General features: G+C 36.8%; 1 protein-coding gene across 3 annotated transcripts in view; it reads left to right on the top strand.

Moving 5' to 3' along the window:
- The window catches only part of PPP3R1 (protein phosphatase 3 regulatory subunit B, alpha), a 41,390-nt gene extending 14,964 nt beyond the window's left edge, over window positions 1–26,426 (top strand). The window contains exons 2-8 of one of the 3 annotated variants that reach the window (XM_071740218.1): window positions 5,150–5,286; window positions 5,391–5,415; window positions 7,574–7,613; window positions 18,498–18,674; window positions 20,885–20,944; window positions 21,819–22,003; window positions 24,221–26,426. In XM_071740218.1, coding sequence (XP_071596319.1) covers window positions 7,601–7,613; window positions 18,498–18,674; window positions 20,885–20,944; window positions 21,819–22,003; window positions 24,221–24,268 — 483 coding nt within the window. In that variant the 5' untranslated portion in view covers window positions 5,150–5,286; window positions 5,391–5,415; window positions 7,574–7,600 and the 3' untranslated portion in view covers window positions 24,269–26,426. The remainder of the gene's footprint in view (window positions 1–5,149; window positions 5,287–5,390; window positions 5,416–7,573; window positions 7,614–18,497; window positions 18,675–20,884; window positions 20,945–21,818; window positions 22,004–24,220) is intronic. The other 2 variants (XM_071740219.1, XM_071740217.1) reach the window with 2 other exon arrangements.
- The last annotated feature ends 151 nt before the right edge of the window (window positions 26,427–26,577 follow it).

Below are 26,577 nucleotides of genomic sequence, written 5' to 3'. Positions count from 1 at the left end.
TATAGGGGAAAGCAATTTATACTGTAGTCTGAAAATGGAGACGGTAACCAAAGGTGAAGGTGAAATGAAGAGTATGTTGTTCATCTTAAACAGTTAAGTAGACTTGTAAGAGAGATGCTGAGAAGCTGTGGATGCATCATGCAAGATAGATATACTTGAAAATGATGACTACCAGAAAATGGAAAATACCTCTGCCACCTCAAAGGGAACAATAAATTCATTGGACAACAAGTTTTAGTTTTTTGGGGGGTTTTCTGTTTGCTTTTTGGTTGGATGGTTTGGTTTTTTTCTTTTAGGGTGCATCCTAAAACTTGGTGAATGTTGAATTCATTCTTCTGTGTACCTAGGAAACTCTTAAAAGTGCATAGGAAGTACTAGCTAAATAATAATATTTAAGGTCAATACAGAAATTTCTTAGCTGTCTTCTATAGAGGTATCTTGTATTCAGAAGTCTAGGAAAAATGCTGTAATACATTGCTGTAATATGCACTTTATTTCTGGTTGACTAAAGAAATGTTGCATATTCTTCTAAAAAATAGTTTGGTTTTTTTTGCTAATATAACATTGCAAAATGTCTTTGGTAAAGACCATGTTTTGTTTCTGTCATGACCTATGCCATTCTGTGGTAGCAATTCTAGCTGTTGAAGTTTTGTTAATAATAAAAAAATTGCCAATTTTAATGGAATTTTTTTTTTCTCAAAGAGGAGCAAGGGAGTACAACTCTGAAGTGCCATCTGAATTCTTGAGTCCTTAATTGTCATGTTTGTGGTTTGTGCTACTTAACCTTGTACCTTTACTTCTGCTTCTACGTGTTATTGCTTGCTCTTTCTTTCCATATATTTCTTTAATCTTATGCTTTTCTGGATACTCTGTAAGAATTCCTTGTTCATTTGTAATCTGTTTAATTCATTTAGTTGCACATGTGGACAACTGAATGCTCACACCGAAGAGTAAGAAGGTGCCCAGATTTGATGGTCAGAATGCCAGAAGGGAAATGAGATGGTTTCTAGCTTTTGGTACTATAGCTTTGGTTTCTAGCTTTGGTACTATATTAGACTTTGAGACTGACATGATGGCTATGAAATATGTGACAGGACTCTTCCACAACTTGGATTACAAAATGAGCTGAGCATAAGCAGAGCTGATATTGTATAGACTCAAGAAGTTGTCATCTTAGTTGGGTTCAGCTTGGAAGTGTTGTGTCATATTGTTTTAGCTTTAGAGGGACAAGGAATTAGGCTGCCCCTCAGAAGAGTGAATTGATTTGTTGGTGGTTGCCAAAATAATGGAAGATTGGGAAGTGTAGTATAGTGTATTGCTAGAAGAGACTTAATTTTGAAATTTTCTGAATGTGAGGTGGGTGTTGGAATTTGTATGTATGTGATATCTTCTTTGGGTCATGGTCTTTAAAACTGGGTTGAGTGTTTGAGGTCATCAGCCTGAACTTGGTTTCTCTGATTTGTTGACTTCATTTAATTCTTCTGCATTACAGTGTTGGACTCAGATTAGTATGGCTGTAAAAACCTCAGAGGTAGATGTAGTCTCTTAGCATTTGAGTAGAAGTGTTGTGCTAGAGAGCTGCACATTCTGAAGAGTTAGTTTTTGGAGGAGTTGCAGTCTCAGTGCCTGGGATAATTTTATGCAAAGCAAGTATTTGTTAGTTGTTTTGCGTAAAACAATGTGAAAGTCACCAAGTTGTTTAAAGTACTGATTTCTAAATTTTGGCAGTTTATCTGCACTATGATCAGCTTTTAAATTAAGTCCAGTCCTGTTTTCTGTATTATGATATGCCTATTTTAAGTAGTTTTCTTCTAGTCACTGCAGTGAAAACCCTAGAAGGTGACTTAATTACTTGGAGCAAAATGCAAATGTCAAAATCTCTGTTAGTCTCTATCTATGGCATCACCTTTACAGGTTTCATTTCGAGTGTATAAATTAGATATTCCTGTTAAATATATAGGAAGATATTAGTTGTATTGAATAGTTTGTTTGAGAGTGTTTTGTGTTACCTACTCGGATTTCACCAAAAAAGGCAAAATGTACTTAGTGTTTCTCAGTAGGGTAAATGAACATGTTTTTTCTTGTTGCTTTTTTTCCCAGTCAAATCCTATTCCTATTTTTCTTAAGCCATATTTATTGTGGTGTCTGGAAAAACTTTGGCCCTGTCTTCCATCTGTGCTCTGGTAAACTTATTTTTTGCTGCAATTGTACCTGGAAATTATTTGGAAATGTACAGATTACAGTATGTGAGATCTTGCATATTTTTCTGACCAGCAGTTAAGAAATTGAAAAAGTGTCTTAAAGCCTCTGGGCTTTATCTGAAATTATTTTTAACAAATATTTAAGCTACTGTGGATGTGTCTGTGATGTGTTCCATAAATGCAAAAGCGTTTGCAGCCTCCATAACAAGTACTGTCATTTTTAGTTTGCCAGCTTTCCTTGTGGTGCTTGATGAAGAGTACAGTGCCAACCTATGGCAACCAAAGCTTTAGTAACTTGTTAAACGCTGTTGACAAAAAAAAAAAAAAAAAAAAAAAAAAACAAAATGAGCTTCTCTTTAACAAGCTGGCAGTTCTTCATTGCTAAAGCTCTGAAAATAGCAAGGCATGGAAAATGAGCTGGAAGGAAGAGAAAGAGGAGGAAGACTTCTGCAACAGGTAATTTTTGTAAATTTTGGTACTATGGAGAATAATGAGAAAAGATAAGCATTTGTGTGTTAGTGGAAGAGAAGGGGAGGGTTCTTTTCAGTAAGCTGTCTTTAATTCAAAACTGACTGCCAGCCTCTGCCATCTTTCCTTTTAACATTCACGTTCTTTTCTTGTAATAGTGGATGATGCAAAGCTTTTTGTTTATCTTGAGAATTGAAGTTGTTTAACTCCCTAATCCTCTAGTTCTGACCCCCATCACATGGCTTAGTTAACTGCTCCACTTGCATACTGTACTTTCTATCTTGTGATAACGAAGGTAATAAGTAACATGGAAGGTGCAGAAGCAAATGCAGGCAACACCAGGTAGTGTGTTGACAGTACCCCATGTGGTACTGGCACATCAAGAATATGAGTGCAGGAACATCAGTAATGTTCCATTTCTGTGGAAAGCTTTGGTGCCTGGGTGTAACAGCCAACTCCAGTTTCAAGCAGTTTGCACATTTAAGGCCACATTTAAGCATTTAGAGCAAGGATGAGCTTCTACACTTCTTTGCTCCAGAAATGACAGTAAATCTTGGACAACTTCTGTACAAGCACTAAACGGATCTTAGAGATTCACTTTTGCCACTTACTGGATTAATGCATTATTTGTGTATGGAAACAAATAACAAACTTTAAAAAAAAGCTAACTTTTAAACTGTTCCAGGAGATCATTTTTGTTTGTAGTCACTCACATAGTACCTTTGAGAACTAAATTTCAGGTGAATCTGAAGCTGACAGTGTGGCTTGCTGGCCTTTAAACAGAAAACTAATTGAAGGCTGGCACTATAATTTAAGTCTGAACTATTTACAAGAAGGTGGACATCACTCAGAAAAGTAACATATAATTAAACAGATCTAGAAAGTGTATGCTCAAGAGCTGTTTTTCAGTTTGATGTCTGTGTACAAGCTGCATGCATAGACAACTTCAGCTAACAATTTAGCTTCTGTTGCTAATTCTGCTGGTTGCTAATTTCCTTTTTCTATCTACAGCTCTCATGTCTTTCACTAAAAGGAAACTTGTCAAGACTTGCCCTTACGTTGGAGAAGCATGTAAAAAAATGCCTTTAAGAAGAGAGAGTGATTAGTATTTGAAATAACTGCCAAAGAAAGAGAAATCAAGAAGCACATTTTTTGGATAATCTATGGAAGAACTAAGGGCATTAATAGGTGACCCTTAATCAGTAAAAAGGCACAGCTGTCAAAAGGAGAAAAGGAAAATAATTTGTGGAGGGTAAAATTGCAAAAAGACATTTTTATTCTTAAAGGAACAAACTGCATGTCCTATGAACTTTTGAAATATTTCAGTGACAAGTTTTGACTAATCTCTGAACTGATATGTCTGCAGTATTCAGAATTTGGTCAGCTTTCTGTCAGTGTTCCTTGTTCTGTAATTATTTCTGTCTATAAGCCATAGTTTTGCTGTTGTTTAATCCAGGAACTAACTTATAGGGATATAACAGCATTCAAAAAATTTTGAAGATGATCCTAAAAGCATATGGCTTTTCAAAGTATCCATAGTATTCCATCCCCTTGTTCTATGTGTGTAACTGGAGACAAAAAGTTAAACTCCAGTGGTATGGTAGCATTACCCAGATACAGCTGAGGAAAGCATGTTTTATACTAGGCGTATGTTCCAAGTAAATCTCTCATGGAGTGTTGATGCTGTAGAAGCTTCATTTTTCAACAAACCATGTGTCACTTGTTTCAAATGTGCTAATTGTGTGCACATGAGAGGATACTCTCACTTCATTTGAGGTATGCTCAATGTATATCTGGCAGGAAATACGAGGGATTTTTCAAATTGGCAATCTTGAGACTTGAATCACATCTGTTTGTATAAATGAACTTCTCTGCATGAGAGATTAGATGGCAGATGCTGTTTGTAGGTTTTATTTGTAAAACAAATGAGTATACATCTTTTTTTTAACTTTCTAAAATACATGTCAATTCAGTGTTATTTTGCTGAATAAAATTCATGATTATGATGCAAAGTTTTCTGTTCAGATCCAATCAGAAAGCATTCTTTGGAATGCTACCTGATAATAAACTTTGGTAATTCTTTGCATTAAACCTGCATTAGATAACATCATGTACCTGATTTTTTTGCCTTTCCCCAAGGAGCTCATTTGATACTTTATGAAGTCTCATAGCTGTGCATCCCTTCCTGTTTTTTTTTTTTTTTCCATAGCACATCAGTGTGGATGTAGCTAGACCTTCCACTACCTACCAATTCTTAAACAGCAAGAAAATATTTGACCTATTTAGCACTCATCTTTCAGGGCATGTATTATCTCATACAGCATGTACACTTGCTGAATGTACTGGGGAAAAAATAAGTGACCTTCTTTTACTGCTGTTCAGAACACGATGAAAAATACCTGCCCCCAGGACCAAATAATTAATCTTCATTTCATTGAACAAAGTCTTTGTTACATAGGAACATCTTTGTGTTTGTTCAGGTCACAGCTGTGCAAACCAGAATCTTGGCATAAGTAGCTTGAACCTTTATTGGGGGGGGCAGAGGAAGGAAAACTTTGAAATTTAGTAGACTTGTGGATTCTCCTTTGAAGATGAACACTCAGCACATCAATAGCAGGTAACTACTTTTTAAAATACTTTATTTAAATGCCATGTCACAAATATTGAATAATAATGTAGTCGTTAAATTGTCACTTACTAGATTTTTCTAATGTTTTGTAGGTATCCAAGTTCCAGTCCTGGATAGGTAAGTATTCTTGACACTTCTTTTTAGCAGAAAATTTTTCACAGAAAAACTAAGCTGAAGTTTATTCCCTTTTATCTCTGCTCTACAAATATTTTTCTTAGGCTACTTCATGTAGATAGCTTGCTTGTGGCTTAGCATGTGTATCTAGTTGCATAGTAAGACTCCTTATAAATATTACACTTAGTTCATGAACTGAAAGTTATTCCCACTTTTTATTTTTCTTGCTCAATTTTCAGAAGCATTTTATGCTTTTTTAGACAGATTGTTTTGGTAGCCTGTACTAGAAAATAACTTTCTCCCAACACCTGAACAAGGATATAAGTCCCCAGAACAGTCTTCTAATGTAGTTATGAATGTATATTTGTATGTGCATGTGCGTAAGTGCACTGGTTTTAATTCAACTTTCTCCTTTAATTTGCAGCCTTCCAGTCTGGTGTTTTTCTTGCCTCTTCATGACCTCGTGTCTTGAGCAGCCTAGCTGGATCCCCTGGTTCCTGTTTCTTCTTGTTTCAAAATTCTGCTTTCCCCCGTTTAAAATACCCTACCCTTTTATATTCATATGCATACACTAGGCTTTAACTACCTGTTTGGTCTTCACTTGTTTTTTCTAAGACTTTGGGTTCCGTCCAGAATTTTCCATGTGCCACTGTCCTCCTGGCTTCTCTGCCAGGGAGGAACAAGTTTCTCTTGTAGAATATCTGTCATTCTTTTGAGGGTTTAGGGACCCAGTGGTCCTCATCTAGGTTTCTACTCTGCTGCTTTGTCTTGTTATTAATAGACATCGGGGAAGAAAATATGGCTGTATCTTTTGCTGCTCTATTACAAAGCAAATATACTGACTTTTTTAGAGGCAAGAGAGTTTGTGGATTGTGGGGGTCAAGCGAAGTGTACATATTCTGGAGGTAAACAAAAGCAAATAACACCCCTAACATCACATCTCTTCAGACATATATAGATTCATGACATGTTTGTTCTGCCCCTTTCTATCCTTATTAGGAAATGCAGTTGTATGCTTCTAGGCTAAATGTAGTTCTTCCTTTTTTTTTTTTTTTTTTTTTTTTTCCTTCTGTCAAGCAGTATCTGTATTTCTGTTAAATTTTGTATAATTTTAAGGAGTCTTTCTGTGCAAGTGCTCAGCTATGGAATCCCTTATGTTCCACGCTAAGAGAATCGCTGATGAATAGAACACCTCAGACTCATCTTAAATGCTTTGTTGTCTTGTATAAACCACTGAAAATGTTTGGTGATGAATCTCTTCAGTTACCTGGTCACTCCTTTGCTGACTGATTGCAAAAAATTAAGCATGTGTGTATTTTGACCTTCTTCGGCTCGAAGTCAGGCATTTGGGAAAAAATACCAACTTTTAATTTTAGTGTCTTTTGGCGTTCATGTTGCAGTAGTTGTGAAGTTCCGTATGTGCAGGTTCAAAGTGACTGTACCCTCAAAGGTTTCATTTTTCTTGCTATGACTGTTGTAGTGCAGCCAAGATTTATAATCTTAGTTTAACTTTACATTCAGCTACAAAGCAGAAACATGCTACCATAGTACATCATAAAGATACTTCATTGTAAAGCTGTTATCTGACCTTCTTGTCATGTAAACTCTTTTTGGCATCATTCTACCTGTGTGAGTCCCTCTGGGGGTGGAGTGGGCAGGTGACACTGGGGAGAAAACATGCTGTGAATTTCTTCTGCTAATTGAGTCGTATTTGTAATGGTAATTCATAAGGATGTGTATAAAATGGTAAAGCCAGACCATGTGAAGTCTTGAAATTCACCATTACTTTGTTACTGAAAAGTAGCATTTGTGCAATGCAATATGTAGCGAGTCTAGTTTCTGGAGTTGAGAATATAGGATTGAAGTTCTTACCATCACCATGTGGACTATTGATATTTTCATGGAAATTCTCATCAGAGGAAACCTCTCTGTGGTTTTGTATTTGTATGTAGCAGACCTGTCCTAATAAAACAATGACCATTATTGTTGGATTTTAAATGCATATATTTTGAAAAATATCTATATGTTAATATATAGATATATTTTAAAATATATTATGTAACTTGTACTGCCACAGATCTTTCTGGTGCTGAAACAAAACAGTTCTTCTAAGTTAATTTGGGAATAATTGCAACTTTGTTCTTTTTTTTTTGTGTTTCAGGGAAATGAGGCAAGCTACCCTTTGGAAATGTGCTCGCACTGTAAGTTTTTTACATTATATTCATAGGGAGGTTAATTTTATTTGGACTGCATAGAGCTTTCATATATGAATTTACTGCTTTAAAAATGACAGTTTCTATACTAACCAAAAGAGTAAAATTAAAAGGTGAAATATTACCTTTGGAAAAAATACAGCTTTTGATGTTAGTGTAAAATCAAAAATCCATCCATCTTTAAAAAAAAAAATTAGTTTTAAATTTTCCCATTAGAATATGAAACACACTTATGCCAGTTCTGTATGTCTGTTCAGTGAAGCGTTAAAACTGGTAGTGCAATTGGTGGGGCTTTTCCGCCAGTGCCTGTTCCTTAGAGATGTGAAACAGCTTGTGGTGCATTATGTGCTATGTTAGGAACAAAGAATATTGCAGAGGTGTCCTTGCAACCTTGGAGGAAAGACAGGTTGAGGTTAGAAAAGCCTTTTTTCCTATGTGTGGTTGCAGGCAGGCATTTAGGCGAGAAGTCACTTGGTGTTACTCTGTTTTGGCCATGTGAGCGTAAATTACATTGCTGTGTCTCATGGGGTTGGTCTGCCCTGTAAAAATAACAAAGTGTTTCTTGCCTAAAACTTACCAAAGAAAGGCTTGTCTTGTGAAGTGTCCCTGTGGTGTTATGCTAAGTATTTCTAACTACTTTTTTCTGTAAATGTTTTTCTTCAGCACTAAATTGTGTAGACCTGTGTGTGTATGTATGGACCGCTTGATAAAATTCCTTCTCTTTGGTGATTCAGATCTTGTTTTTAAACAAGGTAATAAATTCTTCCATCATAGAATTTTCAGGCTTGGAAGGGACCTTTAAGATCATCCACTTCCAACCTGCCTGCTATGGGCAGGGGCACCTCCCAGTAGATCAGGTTGCTCAGAGCCCTGTCCAGCCTGGCCTTAAAAACTTTCAGGGATGAGGCTTCTATCACCTCTCTGGGCAACCTGTTCCAGTATCTTACCCCCCTCATGGTGAAGAACTTCTTCGTAACTTCCAGTCTAAGTCTACCCTCCTCTAGTTTGAATCCATTCTCCCTAGTCCTATCACTACCTGACATCCTAAAAAGTCCCCCACCAGCTCTCTTGTAGGCCCTTCAGATACTGGAAGGCTACAATAAGGTCCCCTTGGAGTCTTCTCTCCAGACTGAATAACCCCAACTCTCTGTCCTGTCCTCATAGGAGAGGTGCTTCAGCCCTCTGATCATCCTTGTGGCCCTTCTCTGGACACAGTCCAGCACATCCATGTCCCACCTGTAATAAGGGCTCCAGAATACCTGGAGCACCTGGATGCAATACTCCAGGTGGGGTCTCATGAGAGCAGAGTAGAGGGGGAGAATCACTTCCCTTGACCTGCTGACCACACTTCTCTTGATGCAGCCAAGGATCTGGTTGGCTTTCTGGGCTGCAAGTGTACACTGATGGCTCATGTTGGATTTCTCATCCACCAGCACCCCCAAAAAAGTCCTTTTCCTCAGGGCTGCTCTTAAGCCAGTCACTGCCCAGCCTGTATCAGTGCCTGGGATTGCCTCAACACAGGTACAGGACCTTGCACTTGGTCTTGTTGAACTTCATGATGTTGGCATGGGCCAGCTTGTCAAGGTCTCTCTGGATGGTCCCTTCTTTCCAGTGTGTTAGCTGCATCACACACCTTGGTGTCATCATCAGTCTTGCTGAGGGTGCACTGAATGCCACTGTCCATGTTACCAGCGAAGATGTTAAAAAAGGACTGATTCCAGTACTGATCCTTGGAGGGATTCCATTTGTCACTGGCCTCTACATGGACACAGACCCATTGACAGCCACTCTTTGGGTGCAGCCATCAAATCAGTTCTTCATCCACTGAGTGGTCCATCCATCGAACCCATGTTTTACCAGCTTGGAGACCAATGTCATGTGGGAGAGTGTTGAAGGCTTTGCCCAGGTATAGGTAAATGACATTGCTTGCTCTTCCCTTGCCTATTGATCTTGTGACCTTTTCATAGAAGGCCACAAGGTGTGTCTGGTGTGAGTTGCTCTTGGTGAAGCCATGTCACATCTTTGTGACCAAGTCACCTCTTCATTATTCTTCTGCTCCAGCAGTGCCACCAGGAGGATTTGCTCCATGATCTTATTGGGTACAGACTGGCCTATATTTTGCAGGATCTTCCTTCCTTCCCTTTTTGAAAACCGGGGTTGTTTCCCCTTTTCCAGTCAGTGAGGACTTCATTGGACTGCCATGTCTTTGGGAAGAGATAGACAGTGGTTTAACAACCGCATCCGCCAGTTCCCTCAGTACCTGTGGGTGTATCCTATCGGGTGCCATGTGCTTGTACACTTTCAGGTTCTTCAGATGGTCACAAACCTGGTCTTCACTTAAAATTGTCAGTTCTTCCTTCCTGGAAGGACCTTGCCAGTGAAGACTGAGGTAAAGAAGACACCAAAAACCTCAGCCTTTTCCATATCACTTGTAACTAGATAGGCACTGTCTTCTAGATTGCTAATCATAATTGAGCTCCAGCTCTCAAACCCGATGGTAAATAATGGCAGGTAAATCTTTTTCTAAATATGCTTTTTAGAGAAATGAGTGACCTAGTGATCACCTAGTGATTTGAAAGTCCTCTCTGCTCGATACATATGTCCACATGAATTACACATTTATTTATACAGAAGTCTTAATAAAACCTGAAACTTCTATCCACATATCCATATTTAACCAATTATACACTGAGATCATAACACAGCAATGCAGTGTTGTGGATAAGATTCTCAAGCATTCACAAACCAAGGACAAATTATGTCACATACACCTTTTTTCCTGAATCATGTGTATCAGTCTTAGGTTACTGCTTCATTGGTCAGTTTTTCTTTAGGGACATGCTGGCTTCTGAAGATTTTATTTTTTTAACAAGGTCTCTGCCAGTGTAGTAAGCAGTGTGTTGCTGTCCTTAGCATGTTTTTTTTTATTCTAGGACAAGCTATTTTCATTAGTAGCTACTGCTACTAGGGGTATATTACCAAGTAGGTTTGCTCCCTTTTACTGCAGAGAGACAAGATTTGCACATTATATTTCATGGTTAAGCTGTATTTTGAGGATACTGTTGTGTTAACCTGAGCTTTTTGCATAATCATAAAGCTTTTTCTGCTCTGGTGGCCCTTCACATAGTAGAGAAAGTCAGCTACTTCCCAGGGCAACTCAACTACATATATTGGGTGAGGTGCAGTTAGCAAAGACTTCCCTTTGCTTGATTGTTTCTGATTACTTGGATGATAGCACTAAGCTTAAACATTCTGCATGCTTGAATATCCTGAAAAAGCAGAGATATTGGGGTGGGTCTGTGTGGGGCACCGGTGTGTGCAGTAGCGTATCTCAATAAGTCCACTATGTGGGTATTTCCAATGGTCTTCCAGTAGTAAATGTTTGTGCTGCTTCCAAGTAGCTCCCACTGCCAAAACAAAAGCTTTTCAGGGCAAGATGAGACAATATTTTTGAAGATAATTTGATAAGGATTTTGAAAGGTTAGACTTCTGGGAGACTGTCAGCAGTAATGTATTTATGCTGTCTGCATGGTAGCATTGGGTCATTACCTCTGCTTGGCACTGCAGACACTATTTTGGTGTCTCTTTTTAGAATAATAATTTTAATTTAAATTGGGCATTTACAGGAAGCAAATTCAGGGTACTATGCAGAGGATGCACAGCATTAAATTGTCAAGAATATTCTTTCTACTCTTAATTTTAAAATATTTTTTCAGTGGATTAATTAGTGTTGCTGGATTCCTTAAAAAATAAGTTAATAATTAATTCCTGAACAAAATCATTCCTTATGGTTTTGTTTTCTCTGCTGTGCTGCGTCTGAGAAATAACTGAAAACCTGGTTGTTTTTCAAGGTGAAAATTTGCTGTTAGCCAAGCTATGTCAAATTACCTTCAAGAAAATGTGATCCTAGCAAAAAGATGTGAATAAAATAATTTTGTAATAAAGTAAACAATATTTTGTAGTAGAATGTAGTATATAGTAAATTGTTTTATAGTATAAATTATATTTTAATTTATATTTTATAGTATGTTTTGGTTTTAGGATAAGGAGACTAGTATATCTTTTCTAACTTAGGAAATTGTAATTGACACATCTGAAGTCATGAAGAGGATTAGGCCAGCTGTGTGTAAGCATATACAAGACAAGTGGTGGAATGTGTTCTCAAGGGCGTCATCTTTTTGAAATCTGATCTCCAAGACTGAAATGGCTGTCTTGGTTGCTACTGTGAAACATTATATTAGTGAATCAGACAACACTGTAGATAGAGGTGAGAGCTTTCGCTGAAGGCCTGTTTTATTTTGAGATCTCTGCAATCCATTCTAATGGAGAAAATATTTTTTTTTTAACCTGGAAACATTTTAAATGATTTTCAGAACATGTCTTATTTGTAAAATTTTTCTAATACCTTAGCAATTCTCTTGTTCATAATCTCATATTTGAAAGATATGTGGAAGTGGCTCTCTGTGACCACACTCTGGTCTATTGTTTGTTAGTTGTAACTCAGCCTGTATTAAGAGTATCTGGAAAGCGGACATTTTAAATACAGGTCTAAACATTTAGGTAAACACTTAAATTTTAGAAGTGCCCAGCACCTCTTTTCTGAGACAAATACAGCTTTTTTGAGATTTTGATGCCTGTATCAGCACTGTGTACTCTGCAGTAATGGGTGCACAGTGATTCTGAATAAGAAGCGGTTATTCTGGTGAAATACCACTGAACATTGTGATTTCAGAGATCTAAATTTCTGAGGCATTCTTTACTTTTGTCTGCCATTAGTTGTCGAACTAGTCATACACCTTTATGTTGACTAGAAAAAATCCCATTAAAACATACTTTCTGAAATGACATTCTTCAAATGGGCTTTTAAAGTATCCACTTGAATGTGTTTTAAAGTGCTATCCATTATGTTACTAACAACTTGAACTAAACAGTTGTTTGAAAACATCATGGATCATCCTCTGCTGTTGTGTTGGGAAAAAGGATTGGGGTATTCAGTAATACCTGTGAACATAGTAGAGAGTGTCCAGCTAAAAGATAAAGCTACTGTACTAAAATGTGAGTTACATAGAACATTTGCATGTTGTTTCTTGGAGGCATGGAGTTCTTGCACTTTACCATGATTCATCACATTTTAAGATGAATTCAAGAAACAAAGCAGGTACTGATGGTTCTAGGATTTTAATACTTGGATGGAAGTGGAATGTTTTGAAAACAGGTCTGTAACAAAACATCCTTAATACTGGAACTGATTAGGAAACCCCAGCTTTGTTGTGTTGTTTATGGGGTGATTGAAATTCAAAATGGATTATGTAGTAAATGTGACTAATCCTGTGTGCTTTAAAACAGTGAATAATTTGATGTTTCTGCTGGACTACAAGCAGAGCCTTTTAAAGAAAAACATTTAACAGGTACTATTTCAAGCCAGTTGGTATGTTTTAAGCTCAGGCATCAGTGCCAAGCTGATGGGATACTTTCCAAATTTGCTGAAAAGCATAGGAGACTCATGTCAGCTGGTGAGCAAAGCACAAAAAAAGGCTACGTTGAGTTTGAGGTTAGAGGAGTGAAAGCTTCCTGCGGCCAGAGCTCAAGGAAGCTCAGACCACTGTGATGAGTCACAGGCAGACTCTGCTTCAAATGATGTAAACAAAGCTTGATTCTCCTTATTTTGCTCAGTGATGTTATCACCCTGTTTACACTGTTGAAAACTTGGACCTCCTTGGATTTCCTAGTGTTTTTGTATCTATCCTGGTCTCCTTGGCTTAAGTCTTGTAAAATTCTGTCTGCTACTGCCACCATCAGTCCTTCTGGCTCAGATACCATCACTGTATGTAAACTACTTTGTGTCTTGCATTTTTAGTATAGCTTCAGGATTTTTGTGGGGGACATTGTCTGTAAGGAGCCTTCAGAGAAGAAGGAAAAAAGTGTTTTGTTCAGGCTCTGAAAATTCAGTTCAGTGTTGTGTTCTTCGGTGATTTGTGAAAGGTTTAAGTCAGTCTGTTGCTAAACACTGAGGAAAAAGTGGTCTTACAGAAGGGGCACCTCCATCATAGGTGAAGGCTGTTGTATTATGTGTATTCAGTAAGGAAATCTGAACAAAAATAAGATATTATTGCAATCTGCTGTCACACATAAATGTGTGCTGTTTTCATTTTAAAAATCCAAATCAAACAAACCAACCAACCAACCTACAGAACCCTAGAAAACCCATGTGGATTTTAGGTAATTTGAGCCTAGGCAGAGAGAGTCAGCAGAAATTATGACTGTGAATTGAAGAAAGAAACGATAGGAAGAAGCCAGGCAGATTTAAAAATTAAATTGTAAGGTATTGATCCCATATTTTATATAGTTTATTTAAAATCTGTTCTACTAAGAACGAAGATGTTACTGAAATATGATTCTTTTTAGTGTATAAACTGTAAAAAATTCAGCCTGTGCAAAGGATTTTAAAGGTAGCAGAGGTTCTTGTAGTACATTTAATGAAAAAATAATGAAGTTGTTCTAATATGAAGTTCCCTGAGTTACTAAACCATGATCTACGGATGTTGTTTTTATCCATATATGTTCATAAAAAATAGGATTTTATGCTCATTAACTGTTAAAGGAAGTTTTCCTATTAATTTAATTACTTTGATTTTTCATTATTTCCATTTCCAAGTACTGTCATCTGTGGTGTGTCCATTGTCAGTAGCAAAATATTAGACAAGATTGATATCCGGTCAGCTTTTGATAGAGATACTGATTTCTTCAATACTGTTCTTTGGCTTTTTTATTTTTTTTTTCCCAAGAGTGAAACCTCTCTCAGATGTCCAGTGCAGGCAAACTCTCTTTGCTTGAATGTTTAAAGGTTTGGAATGAGAAATTTGTAATTGCTTTTCTAATAGAAACTGCTTTTAAAGCTGAGCTGTGTATTGCAGTTAAATTGGAATTGACTGTATGATCTGGGAAACTGGATGTGTGTATATGTGGAGAAAGGGTAGACAACATTTTCTAAGTGTGAAGACTTAATTTCATGATTTAGATGGTGCTTTGTTGCAGTTCAGCAAAACATGAAAACCCTTCTTCAGAAATACTTCAATGTGCCTTTCAAACCTCTTCTTCCTATAATCTGATTCTTTATGATCCATAATCTTGATCTCCTTGACTACAACCTTGAAAAGACTAAATATAAATTGGTGCTTTATCTTGAGTATTGCTGGTTTGTAAGTTTAAGGACCTGGCTAATTACAAATGCAAGAATTAATTGAACAGTGGATCTTATGCCCAGCAGATGATATCAAAGTATGTATTTCACAATGTAGCATTGCTTGTTACTGTTGTGCTGTGGGTCAGCTGCTGAATGTCCCAATAAAATGTTCTCTTAGAATTCATATTGGTAGGTCCTGCTAAACAACAGAGATGAAGTAACCTGAATAAAACACCTTTTTGGCAGAAGTTGGCTTTTTTAGCACATCTTGTCTGGAAGCTCTTATCTCCCTACTGGAGCTGACCAGTGTGATGGCTCAGTTGGTTTTGCCTGTGTTTTGTGCCAGCTGTAATAGTTTAAACCTATATAGCAGTGTTTTACTGACTTGCATATATGCTAATGAGCTCCTCTTCATAGCAGAACATTGTTGGAACTCCTAAGTGTCACTTCCAATCATTGCTTATGTATTTGAGGAAAAATACTCAGGACTTCAGCTCCCAAACCAGGAAATAGACTGGTGTAATGAAGTAAGACTTCTGGCAGTCCTTCTTTGGAGTTCTGAACAAATGATGCTATCTAATTACTGCTGGTCTTCAGCCCTGTCACAAGCATTTACTTGTTTGTTTTGATTTGTATAAATGTCTTACGAAACTTAGGGTGTTCTTAAGTGTAAATTAAAAATGTGTTAAAACTTGGAATTTATTAACACAGTTTAAGTGAGCCTTATCAAGTGAGATGAGATCCAGCCATGTTTGATTCTTTCATTTTTTTTGCAGTGTGACTTATGTGAAACTATGAAGTATTTTAGGTTGCTTAAGAGGCTTTAGTATTTAAATTTTAGTTGATGCTAGTCTTTCTGTTGGAAGCAAGATTTCACTCCTGTGGTAAGAGGACAAAGAGGTATTCCTATACACTGTAGATAATACTTGGAAATTGCCCCTTAGTTGTTTTAAAGTGAAGTGGTGTTTTTAAAGAAATAAATAATGCATGTGTCTTTTCTTTTTCTTGCATTTTCTAGTAGGAAATAGTTCTAATAGTAGCCCTCACAGAACATATTTCAGGGTTTACCAGCATGAATTCTAGATGCGATTGCAAACTTTTGATTTCAAAACGAGGTAATTTGTGAGACAATTGCCTTAAAATAATGGCAGTTACTTGAAAAGATGATGTGATTTCTGAGCCCAGGTTAAGGAAGCAGGAAAGTTGTAGTTGGACCAGGACATCGTTTTAAACATGGTTAATAAAATTAGAGACAGACTGATGTCAGGGCTGAACAAGTCCTTGTATTATTGTAGTACAGGTATAAGTTATGTGTACTCATGCCTTCATTTTTTTATTGGAAAACGTGGTTACATATTCAGTGTGACAACCTACACTTGTGGGTTTTTTCCTTATTTATTTTTAAATGTTTATGCTGTGAGGATTTTTTTTGGATATTAACTCCTCCTATGTGTGTTGCAAGTCTGGAATGGAGCTTGCATTGCAATAAAGATAAGATTCCCATGTTAACATCTTGCCAAGGTGCTGACTTTGTGTTAAACTGTAGTAAGTTCAATAACTTCAGGTCAGCAAGGGCCCAAAGTGAGGGTAGAGAGTGTCTGCCGTTCAAAGCCTGACTGACTCCATTTACAGTTTTAAGATTTTGAGGAAAATGGAAACCGAGGAGTTTCAGTGGACAGAAGCAAGCAAATAACTTTAGTGTACTGGGTGACAAACAGCATTTTGTGCTGGCAGAACCCATAAGCAACTATTTGAGGTAATTGCCAGTGGAGCTGTGCTTTGCCATTCTCTTCTAATAAAATCCTCTTTTAATCTCTTGAGTGTTCTCTATATATAGCTTTACCATAGGGTGACGTGGGTTTTGTGTGATCCAGAGGGTTTTCTGTGTAGCTGTGCTGACAGTGATGTGCTCTTGACACCTTCAGTCATGTTCTAAGTTTCCAGAGAAACTGATGGGAAAAAGAATACAGCTGCATTGTTGTCAAAGCCTAGTTAATTGAAATACCCATTTGTATGTTGGAAACTGAGGAAAATACTAGAATCCTCTCCAGATGTTGTTTAGCCTTGTTTTTATAGCCCTAGAGGTCTGACCTGATAGAATCAGGTCTGTCACTTGCTAGCGAAACAAAGGGAATATTATTCTGGAAGTATCAACCCTTTTTTGCCTTCTGCTTCTGTAGTTGCACTTACTCTCAGTAACCAGTTGCAGAACGTAAGAGTTTACTAATCAGGCAAAGTAAGTCTTGAAAGAAAAATCACCTTGTGCTTCTGGACTTCTGATGTACTGTCTGCATTTCATCCTGAAATACTGCAGTTGTTTGTACCTCTGGATTTCTGTCTGGGTGCTTCTTTGGACTAGGGTATCAAGAAAATGAGTGAAAATTTACTACTGCTGTGGTAGAGGATCAGGTCTCTGGTTCTGCTGCAATTTCCAAACATAACGCTCTGCATTTTGGCTCACCTTACCTACTGGAAAGACTAAGTGCTGTTTTTATACCCCACTTTTACAAAAGCCTAAGAAGGTATTAATGTGATATAAAGTGGATCAGGTGGTATTATTGCCTTGCAGAAGTTCAGACACAATTTCTGTCAATATTGGAGCAAACATAATAAATGGAGCTAAGAAATGTAGAGGAGACTGTTCATGTTAGGAAAGAAAATGGCATGCAGAGTTTGAAAGCTTCAGGTTCTGTAAGATACGTTTGCTGTGGCTCACTGTATGCTGGCTGCTTTCTAGGGCTTCCTAGGAGCCTCAGTTCCTCCTTCATACCCAAAAATGGTGAGCAATTAGTGAACTAACATTTGTCTCGTAAATTAAGCTTCTGATGGGGAATTTTCAGGTTGTTACAGAGGGAAAACTTTTCAGGATTTCAGCTGTAATATAGTACAAGATTTTTTAATGGCGTTTATGGATTCTGAGTTTTAGTCTGTTCCTGGCAAAATCAGAGGTGTAAAAGCAGTGTATATGCTTTTTATTGATACTCTCTTTAAATTTAATGAGAACAGATAAAGTGATACTGCTGCAGAACTTAAATCTGCTTTAATTTATGGGGGGGGGGGGGGGGGAAAAGTCTGCAGGCTGTGCCTACAGGGATGTCAGTCAGAGATGGAGAAAGCAATTCTTAGGTTTGTGTGGGTGATATTATGAGTAGGTGAGTGATAACTGGCCAAGAATTGGGAGTGTTAACCTGCTTAACTTGGAGAGTTCCTGGGGTGCATACCTATGTTTGGTGTGCTGAAGAAGCACTGGTTTTGCGAATGTTTCCCAATATAATTGTCTTTCTGACTGACTATCTAGTGTAAAGGTAATTCTAGCTCTTTCAAAGAAAAACTTCGGTCTCTTTAATTTCTTCATACCTGGTATTTCTGAGAGCTGTCTGAAGAACTAGCTAAGTACCCTCAATCCTTAAAAATGTTGTGTCAGCATGTGGCATTCCATGAGTCACAAAGCTAACTGTATTATGGCTGGTGCAGGGAGGAAAAAAGGTAAGACTTATTTAAACTAAAATGAAAGGGCTTGTGTTAATCTTGAGAATTTGATGTTATTTTTTATAATCTGCCATGTTTAATAGTTGTAAGAATGTAGGAGAAACTCTGTGAGGAAAGCAGTGAAATGTTATGTGTTTAACTGGCAGAGGGTTTGCTGAAGCATTTCTGAGCATGGGTATGTGTGGTTTTTTTCTTTCCAGTTGATGCTGATGAGATAAAACGACTAGGAAAGAGATTTAAGAAACTTGATTTGGACAACTCTGGTTCTTTGAGCGTGGAAGAGTTCATGTCTTTACCTGAATTGCAACAGAACCCATTAGTACAGCGAGTAATAGATATATTTGACACAGATGGAAATGGAGAGGTGGACTTCAAAGGTAAGGCATGGACCTTTGTGACAGGTGGTGGTATTTTATCTCAGTTCCTGGAGCCTTGCGTTCCAAATTTTGCTTCAGTCAAGAAAGGAGGGATAAAGAGGAGTTGTTAATCATAATAGAAGTGCCTAATTCATAGTGAAGCTGAATACCAGTCAAACTAGTTTCTCTGGCACATGAAAGCAATGCACTCCTGAATTAAATGACTAAAAGAGCAGATAGCTTAGTAATAGCTTTCCAGGTCATACAGATTTAGGATTACTCATTAAGTATCTCTTATTAAAATACAGTAATTCAGACTCTTAATAGTGGTGCTATCCAAAGAATATTCTTACACTGAAGAGAGTATAAAAAGAGTGTGGCAAGACTACAGAAGTTGTGTGTCTGTGCTTAAGTTTTATTTATTCAAATGTTATGTGAAGCTGGTCCAGATTTTCTATTGGTACTTCCTTCACAGGATTTGTTTTGTGATTTTAAGTAGATAGTAAAAATGAAACCAAACAGGTTTTATTTCAGTACATTCCTCCAAAATTTTAGACTTATACATTCATTATTAAAAGGTTAAAAATCTTCATTCATAGTTTGTTAGAACAGGCACTGACAACTAGAAGTGATAATCTCTAATTTCTGTTAAAGATAATAGCTACTATCTTACTGCTCATGGCTAGAAAAGGTTAATCAGTTCTTGATTATTTTTTTTTTTTTTTTTTTTTTTTTGAGAAAGTTAAAATATTCTGTCAATCTAAATGATTCATTAGAAAAATGTTGACATACAAAAGCTGCCAACCTTTAGAACTCCAAAGGTTTTGTATAGGAAGAACTACAGTGCAATTAGAGAAATGTTGAGTTTTTGAGCCTTTTTTTCTTGGTATCGGTTTCCAAAAGAGTAACTGCTGTATGTAATTGTTGTGAAAACCAGGCAGTGGTGAAAGGTGATGTTGCATTGTATGTGACATTGAACTATGATTAATATAATTACAAAGAGCTGTTCTTTTTGGGTGGGAATAGGAAGTTGTCAAAGTGAATTTTTCAGAGTCAAGTGATGCTGTTACAGTGCATGGAAATGAACCCTACTGTTACCTGGTCAAGTTTGATTAATTTAATTTATTTCGTCTCACAGTGAAGCTCAAAAGATTTTCAAACTGAAACAGGGTAGATTTAGATTGGACAAATTTTTTTTTACAGTGAGGATGGTGAACACTAGAACAGGTTGACCAGAGGAGTTATGGGAGCCCTGTGATTGTTACATTTGAAGTCAGGGCTGGGTGAGGCTTTGAGCAACCTCTTCTAGGGGAGGTGTCCCTGCCAATGGCAGGAGGTTGGATGCAATGATCTGTAAAGGTCCCTTCCAATGCAAACCACTCTGATTCCATGAAAAGTAAAATTGCCAGTGGGAGGAGACTTGCATTCTTTTGTTGACAGAACCTAAATTTAAATAAATCTTTCATAAACATAATAGTACAACTCAAGTTATCATTCTAGCATTTTATTGCTAAATAATAGACATCGAATTAATTTCATAAAACATTTTGAAACTGTACTAGACCTTTCAACCTAATGTTATACTGCTGTACTTCTGTATCCTTTCTATTCTATAGTTCAGCTGCAGTTTTTGCACTGTTATTTTTACCACCAAAAGCTCTACCAAGAAAAGTTACAGTATCTCATCCAGACAGATCACATCCCAGGGAGTGGTTTGTGTTTTGGTTGGTTTTTTTCCTGCCAACTCAAAGACTTTGCTCCTGGGATTAAATGGCTTCAGTGTTAAACAATGTAAATTTGCTTTTTATCCTATTGCTTAGAGAAAAATAATTTTAGGAATATGTTCCAGGGCAGTTTTCATATAATCCTTGCTTTAAGTTGTGAAAGCCATTTTGAGAGGAGCTGCACAATTGGAATTCCTACTGAAGCTCTAGTAGAGATCTCAGTGAGGTTTTATATCTGGTTCTGATGAAAGTCTAGGAACAAAATACCATTTAAATACTGATGTGAACAAGTCTGTTCAATGAGCATAAGATTGTATTTGAAATACTTCCCACTAAAGAATCTTGAAGGGGCAAAGTATATGGACACTTGGGTGTCACAAAGTAAGCAATATTTTCGAGATTTTAGGATACTTGTTATCTCTATAATTTTGGAAAACTTCTGAATGTTGATTCCTTAGATTTATTTAAAAATACACTTTTTTTTAAATGCTTTCTTGTATTCTTCAGAATTTATAGAAGGAGTCTCTCAGTTCAGTGTCAAAGGAGATAAGGAGCAGAAGTTGAGGTGTAAGTATTTTCATTTTCCTTTGTTTTTTTCTAATTCTCAGAAATATAATTTTGTTTGTTAACGTGGCAAAAACAACAAATCTAAATCCTTTGAAAAAGTCAGAAATCAAAAGTAGATTCTAAGTTATCTGCACACATTGTAATTCATGTGAAGAATTTGCCATCTACTCTTTTCTGCATAGAATGTTTGAGGGGGCTGTCTTCTGAGTATCTTGCGTGCTTCCTATGTAAAAAAAAAAAAAGGAAACTTGGTTCACAGAACTGTGCAGCAGTGTGCTTTGCTTTATGGAAGCATAAGAATAACATGAAATTTCTTGCTGCTACAGTAGAACAGCACTGAATTGTTGTTTGAGAACTGCATGTCAGGAATGCAGCGTGACCCAAGCTTTTGGAGTGGTGAAGTGGTAGGTTCAGTCATGGATATAGCTTTCAGTAATTAAGACATAATACAGATTTAGAAAAGAAATGTGCTTTACCAAAATGTTATAAAATTAAATTCAGTCTTAAAGACAAAGTGTTTGCAAACAAAATAACCAGGTGAGATTTTGATTCATCTGTTTCCTTGAGGACTGCATAGATTTTCCATTTTGTTTATAGAGTTATTACCACTAGTACTAAAACAAACTGACATTTCTGAAGTGAGTTTTTTTGGTAAGTTCTATAGTAGCACCATTCATTTTATTGTTTCTCATGTTCTGTTTTTCAGATTGAAATGGAAAGGCAGTTAGATACCTTGTATAAAATGCAGTCTTTTTCTGTTTGTGCAGTATTGTTTCATCCCATTGTTAATGCAGAGCACATGAATGTGTACTGCTCTTTTTCAACCACATTTGCTACTACAAGTTTTCTATATGTATATATTTTACTTCTGCAGTTGCTTTTCGCATTTACGATATGGACAAAGATGGTTATATCTCAAATGGAGAACTCTTCCAGGTGCTGAAGATGATGGTTGGGAACAATCTCAAAGACACTCAGTTACAGCAAATTGTAGATAAAACCATTATTAATGCAGATAAGGATGGTGATGGAAGAATATCCTTTGAAGAATTCTGTGCTGTAAGTAATTTCTGAAGGAAACTTTGCTAATTTTGAATTTAAACAAAAAAAAAGGAGGAACAATAGTAACCGGTATAAAGGGTAAGGTTATAACAGCAGAGTGTTTCTTCTGATCTGGCAACAGTCACCCTATGACACAGCTTTGTTACAGATGGCATCATCATCCTCTGGCTTCCAACAGAGCAATGTGTCTTATTGCCTGTGAGCAAGTTGTGAATCAGTACCATCAAGATGCAGATTTTCCCATTGAATTGAGCAGTCCTGGAAGAAGATTGCTTCATTCTTGCACAGCAATTTTTACAAACTAATTTCTGTGTTATTTCATGACATACTAAGCACGGGACCACTCCTAATTATTTTTGCATATAGACAAAAATACGAGCCTGGCATGAAGGCATAAGGTCATCTGCTGGTAGAAATTAGCAGCTTTAAAGATGAGTTGCAAGTGACTAGCTTGTTGTAGGAGGCTGGTTTTCCTTGTTTTCAACAGTTACTTTTGATTAAAAAAGAAACAGCACTTTCAGCTGTTTTGATTGTCTCTAGGTGCTTAATAGAATATACTGAGTGAAAAAAAACCAAAGCATGGTGGGCAGGCATGTACAATGTGCCAAGGAGGGGAAAAAAACACTTCAAACCACCTGAAAACTAAAACCAGAGTATATCATAGCAGATCTCTCTTTTGAAAAAATGTCACTATCAGTGGTGGTACGTGGGAGAGGTGTTTTCCAAAGAGGTTAATTTGAGGTTAATTTCTCACTCTCTGAACTAGGTGTCTTCTCCAAATCACCCTTCAGAAAGGCTTGTCTTTGCAGGGTGTGGAGAGAGGCTGGGGAGATAATCACAACCTGCTGAACATGGGATTTTACAAAGGTAGTGGGATTTGTCAGTGACAGGGAGACTAAACCCCTTAAGTGCTGCTCTTAAAGAAGGGCAAACGGTTGAAAGGCACCTTTTAAACTTAGGGTTTTACTGAGTAGAATACTTGAATGTAGCACTTAGGCTTGAAATGGTTTATTTTCACCAGTGTCACATATTTGTTTAATTAATTGACAGTTTTAAATATCTTCTCTCAAAAAGCAACACTGAAAGAAAGAAAAAAAGACACAAACTTGCTCATTTTTGCCATTTTTAAATATTAATTTACACAAATTTTAAAGGCTGTGTAATGAACATCTGGGTAGCACAGTTTCAGTTTATAGGCACTCAAGCACTGCTTCTGTTTTCTACTCTTGGAATTCACAACTTCAGTTCAAACATAACTTCACCATACTCACGATCAGTGCAAATTCTAAAAAAAAGGGAAGGGGGGGAGTTGGAAAGCTGCCCTCTACTATTAAAGCAAAAGCATTCTATTTTCTGTGTATTTTTTTTGGTAGAGTTTAGTTATGTTTCTAGCTTTTTAGATTTTTGCAGCCTGCAAACACCTGTGAAAAATCTGTTTCTTTCACTGAGCTGTCTTCCAGCCATCCACTGAACATGATGCTGTCCCTTCTCTTCTTTTGTCCTTGGGTTTCTGTCCAAACTTCTGTCTTGCAGTACTGTTTGATTTTCCTCTACCATTCTTTTAATTTCTTCAGGTTTTGTTGACCTACAAAGACACCTTCCATTCCTACAGTCTCTTATTCGATTGTTCTTGCATTTTACCATTTAACTTTTTGGTGCCATCTTTCTACAAAAATACTATTTTGTTTGTTGTTTGGCCTATGAATTTTGTTTCCACATTATAAAATGTTTCTCTGGCAGCGCACCTTTCCTTTTCCTTTCTCTTCTGCATCAATTGTACACCTTTGAACACTTGCAATTTTTGGGGGGGTTGCATTTTTTTGTCATAAATCCTGCTGCCCTGCCTAAGGTTCTTTGCTTTTCATGTCAAGACGCAGTTTTACAGGGTGATTTAGAAGTAAAGTTACCATTTCATGTAACATGCTGAAACATAATACAAGGTCAGATTAAGAGATGGGGAGAGAGCCTAAGTGGTTTAACTTACACTGTTGTTTCAGGCCTTTGAGTGTGTAAATTGTAACAATATAATCACCTTGGTTCGTAAATAATTCATGGACAATATTGCACAGAACTTGTGAAATGTAAATTAGTTTGGAGAAGTCAGGGAAGGACTGTAATTATGACAGGCCTGAATGCATCTTCTGCATAGTGTCTTGTTTGTCTCTTGCTGGCTTTCAGTTCTCATCTATTTATGAACACTTATTTTTCTCCTAGGTTGTAGGAGGCCTAGATATCCACAAAAAGATGGTCGTAGATGTGTGACTCTGTAGGGCACCACCCAACACTTTTGCTTTCTTCTCCATCTCTGAAGATCTGCTCAAGACGTCCAGCAATGCTCTCTGTGTATTTAAATGGAAGTATTTTTCTCTGTGAAGCCACATTTTCCAACATGAGCCTCATGAAGCCAACTAAGTGTTATTGAACTTTTATTCTCTCAATAACTCGGTGTAGCACTTTAAAGTCTGAAGGACAGCAAAGATGGAAAGAGCATATCAGTGTGGTGGAGAAAGGGAAGGGGTTGGCTTTTTAATTTATTTTTCTTCATCTTTTATAACAAGGAAATATCTATCTATATATATATATGTGTGTGTGTATTTATATATAGATATATATGTAGCTTTCTATATGTAGTAGCTAGGTGGGCTTTAATTTAATATACTTGATTCAGAAACAAAACTAGAGTACAAAGTGCCAAGCAGAATATTAACAGTTCAATATACGGACATACATCCTTACTTTTATTTCACACAGTTTTATATATATAGTAGAAGAATGTAAAATTTTAACTGCGTGTTAGGTCAACTCTTTTCCTGTTCCTGTGACTGTTCAGATGTTTCTATATATTGAATGGCTGACAAAGCATCGCTTCTTATTAATTCACCTTAATTACATTTTTTGTAACACAGGAGACTAAGTTTATTTATACCTGTTAATATATTACCAGGGACTGTGTCTCTTTGCTAAATAACTTAGTACAGTTCTACTTAGTATGAGAATATAGTTTAATGCTACTGCCAAGAACTAGCCCTCACGTGCATGTAGTAGCTGCAGAATGCTTTGATGGCTGCTAGATTTCATCACCTAGGAATGCGGAGCAGTTCCAGCTGTCCTGAAGTTAAGGCAAATCTGCTGTTCTGGATTCGTTTTAGATATGGCTGCTCAAGGTGTTAGATGCATTCATGATTTTCTCTGTGCTTAGCTTAACAAATTTAGGATAGATATAACTGTGCAGGATTCCCATCTACTTATTTTATACAGTACTTTGATTACAAAATGTTTTTGCCATTTAAAATTCTGTTGTTTCAATCATAATAGTTTCCCCTCTGCATTTAAATACTACTACAAGTAGCATAAATAACTGGTAATATTTTATATATATATATGTATATAGGATTCATAAAGGGGGGGAAAATCTTGTTAACCTATGCCATAGAGGAGGAAAACTTCACACTATCTAAATTTATACCTCTTGCGGTTCTCCAGTCCTTTGCCTGGAGATTTTTTTTTTCTTTTCTAGATTTATCCATATCATAATTTGTAACAGATGGTAACTTGATATATTTGTGTGATATAAAAGTAGCGAGCCATGTTTTACAACTTTATATCATCCCTTCCCTTTTCTGCAATGGTACTATTGGCTGGAAGAAAAAATATTTGCTAGATTTTTTAGGACAGTACATCTTTCCTGTACAGTAGTTTTTCTATTACAAAAATTGTTTTATAATCAGCAGTGGAAAGTGCAGGTTGTCTGAACCTACTTCAGTCGAGCACCTGTCTGCCATAGCTGTTCCTTCAACTGAGTGCTGCACATCATGGGCTCTGTCTGTGAGAGAGAAATCCAGGTGCTTGGTGTCCTTGCATGACATGAAGTTTTGCATGTAGATCGATTTGACATGTTCCTCTTGTTTACATAATTTGCATAATTTAAAAGATAATGTTGCCAAACTTTGGTAAATGTTAATGTTAAAAAAAAAAAATCTCCACTACATGTAACTTTTCTTCCTCTGGATCAGGACGTGGCTTATAATCCCAGCCAGTGGTTGTATCTGTTCCAGTGTCAACTGCCATGTGCTCTGCTTCAAGGGGGAACTAGTCTTTTGTGAATTTTTTGTACATAAGTATTTGTTACAAACATTTTAGCAAATGCTTTCAATTTCTCTTACTTGCTTGTGCATATCTTGGCTGGCATTATAGAAATTAGTGCTAATGTTATTTCCTTAGGGGGACTGGAAGGGGAGGGATGAGGTGGTTTTTTTGTTTGTTTTTTTGTTTTGGTTTTTTTTTTTTTTTTTTTAGTTTGTGTGGGGAGAAATGATTTATGTTGAATGTTTAGTTTTTCCTCTGCATGCTACATCATATGTTGTGGGAACTATAAGAACCTTCATACTATATGAATACAAAATAAAATATTTGAACCTTGGCTGGAATGCTTCAGTACTTACCTGGACCTTTTGTGTTCAATTTAAAGGAATCTTGCTGTTCATAGGTTTTGCTCCCTCTTCAATCATAAAAATTTATTGAAAACCTCGGTAGAGTGTAGAGTTCCTCGAGTACTTCCAGGCTTCATTTCA

This window comes from Heliangelus exortis, chromosome 3, assembly GCF_036169615.1.
Source record: "Heliangelus exortis chromosome 3, bHelExo1.hap1, whole genome shotgun sequence".
In the NCBI taxonomy this organism is placed as follows: domain Eukaryota; kingdom Metazoa; phylum Chordata; class Aves; order Apodiformes; family Trochilidae; genus Heliangelus; species Heliangelus exortis.
Note: the sequence above shows the minus strand (reverse complement) of the source record. Positions and strands in the feature narration are given on the sequence as shown.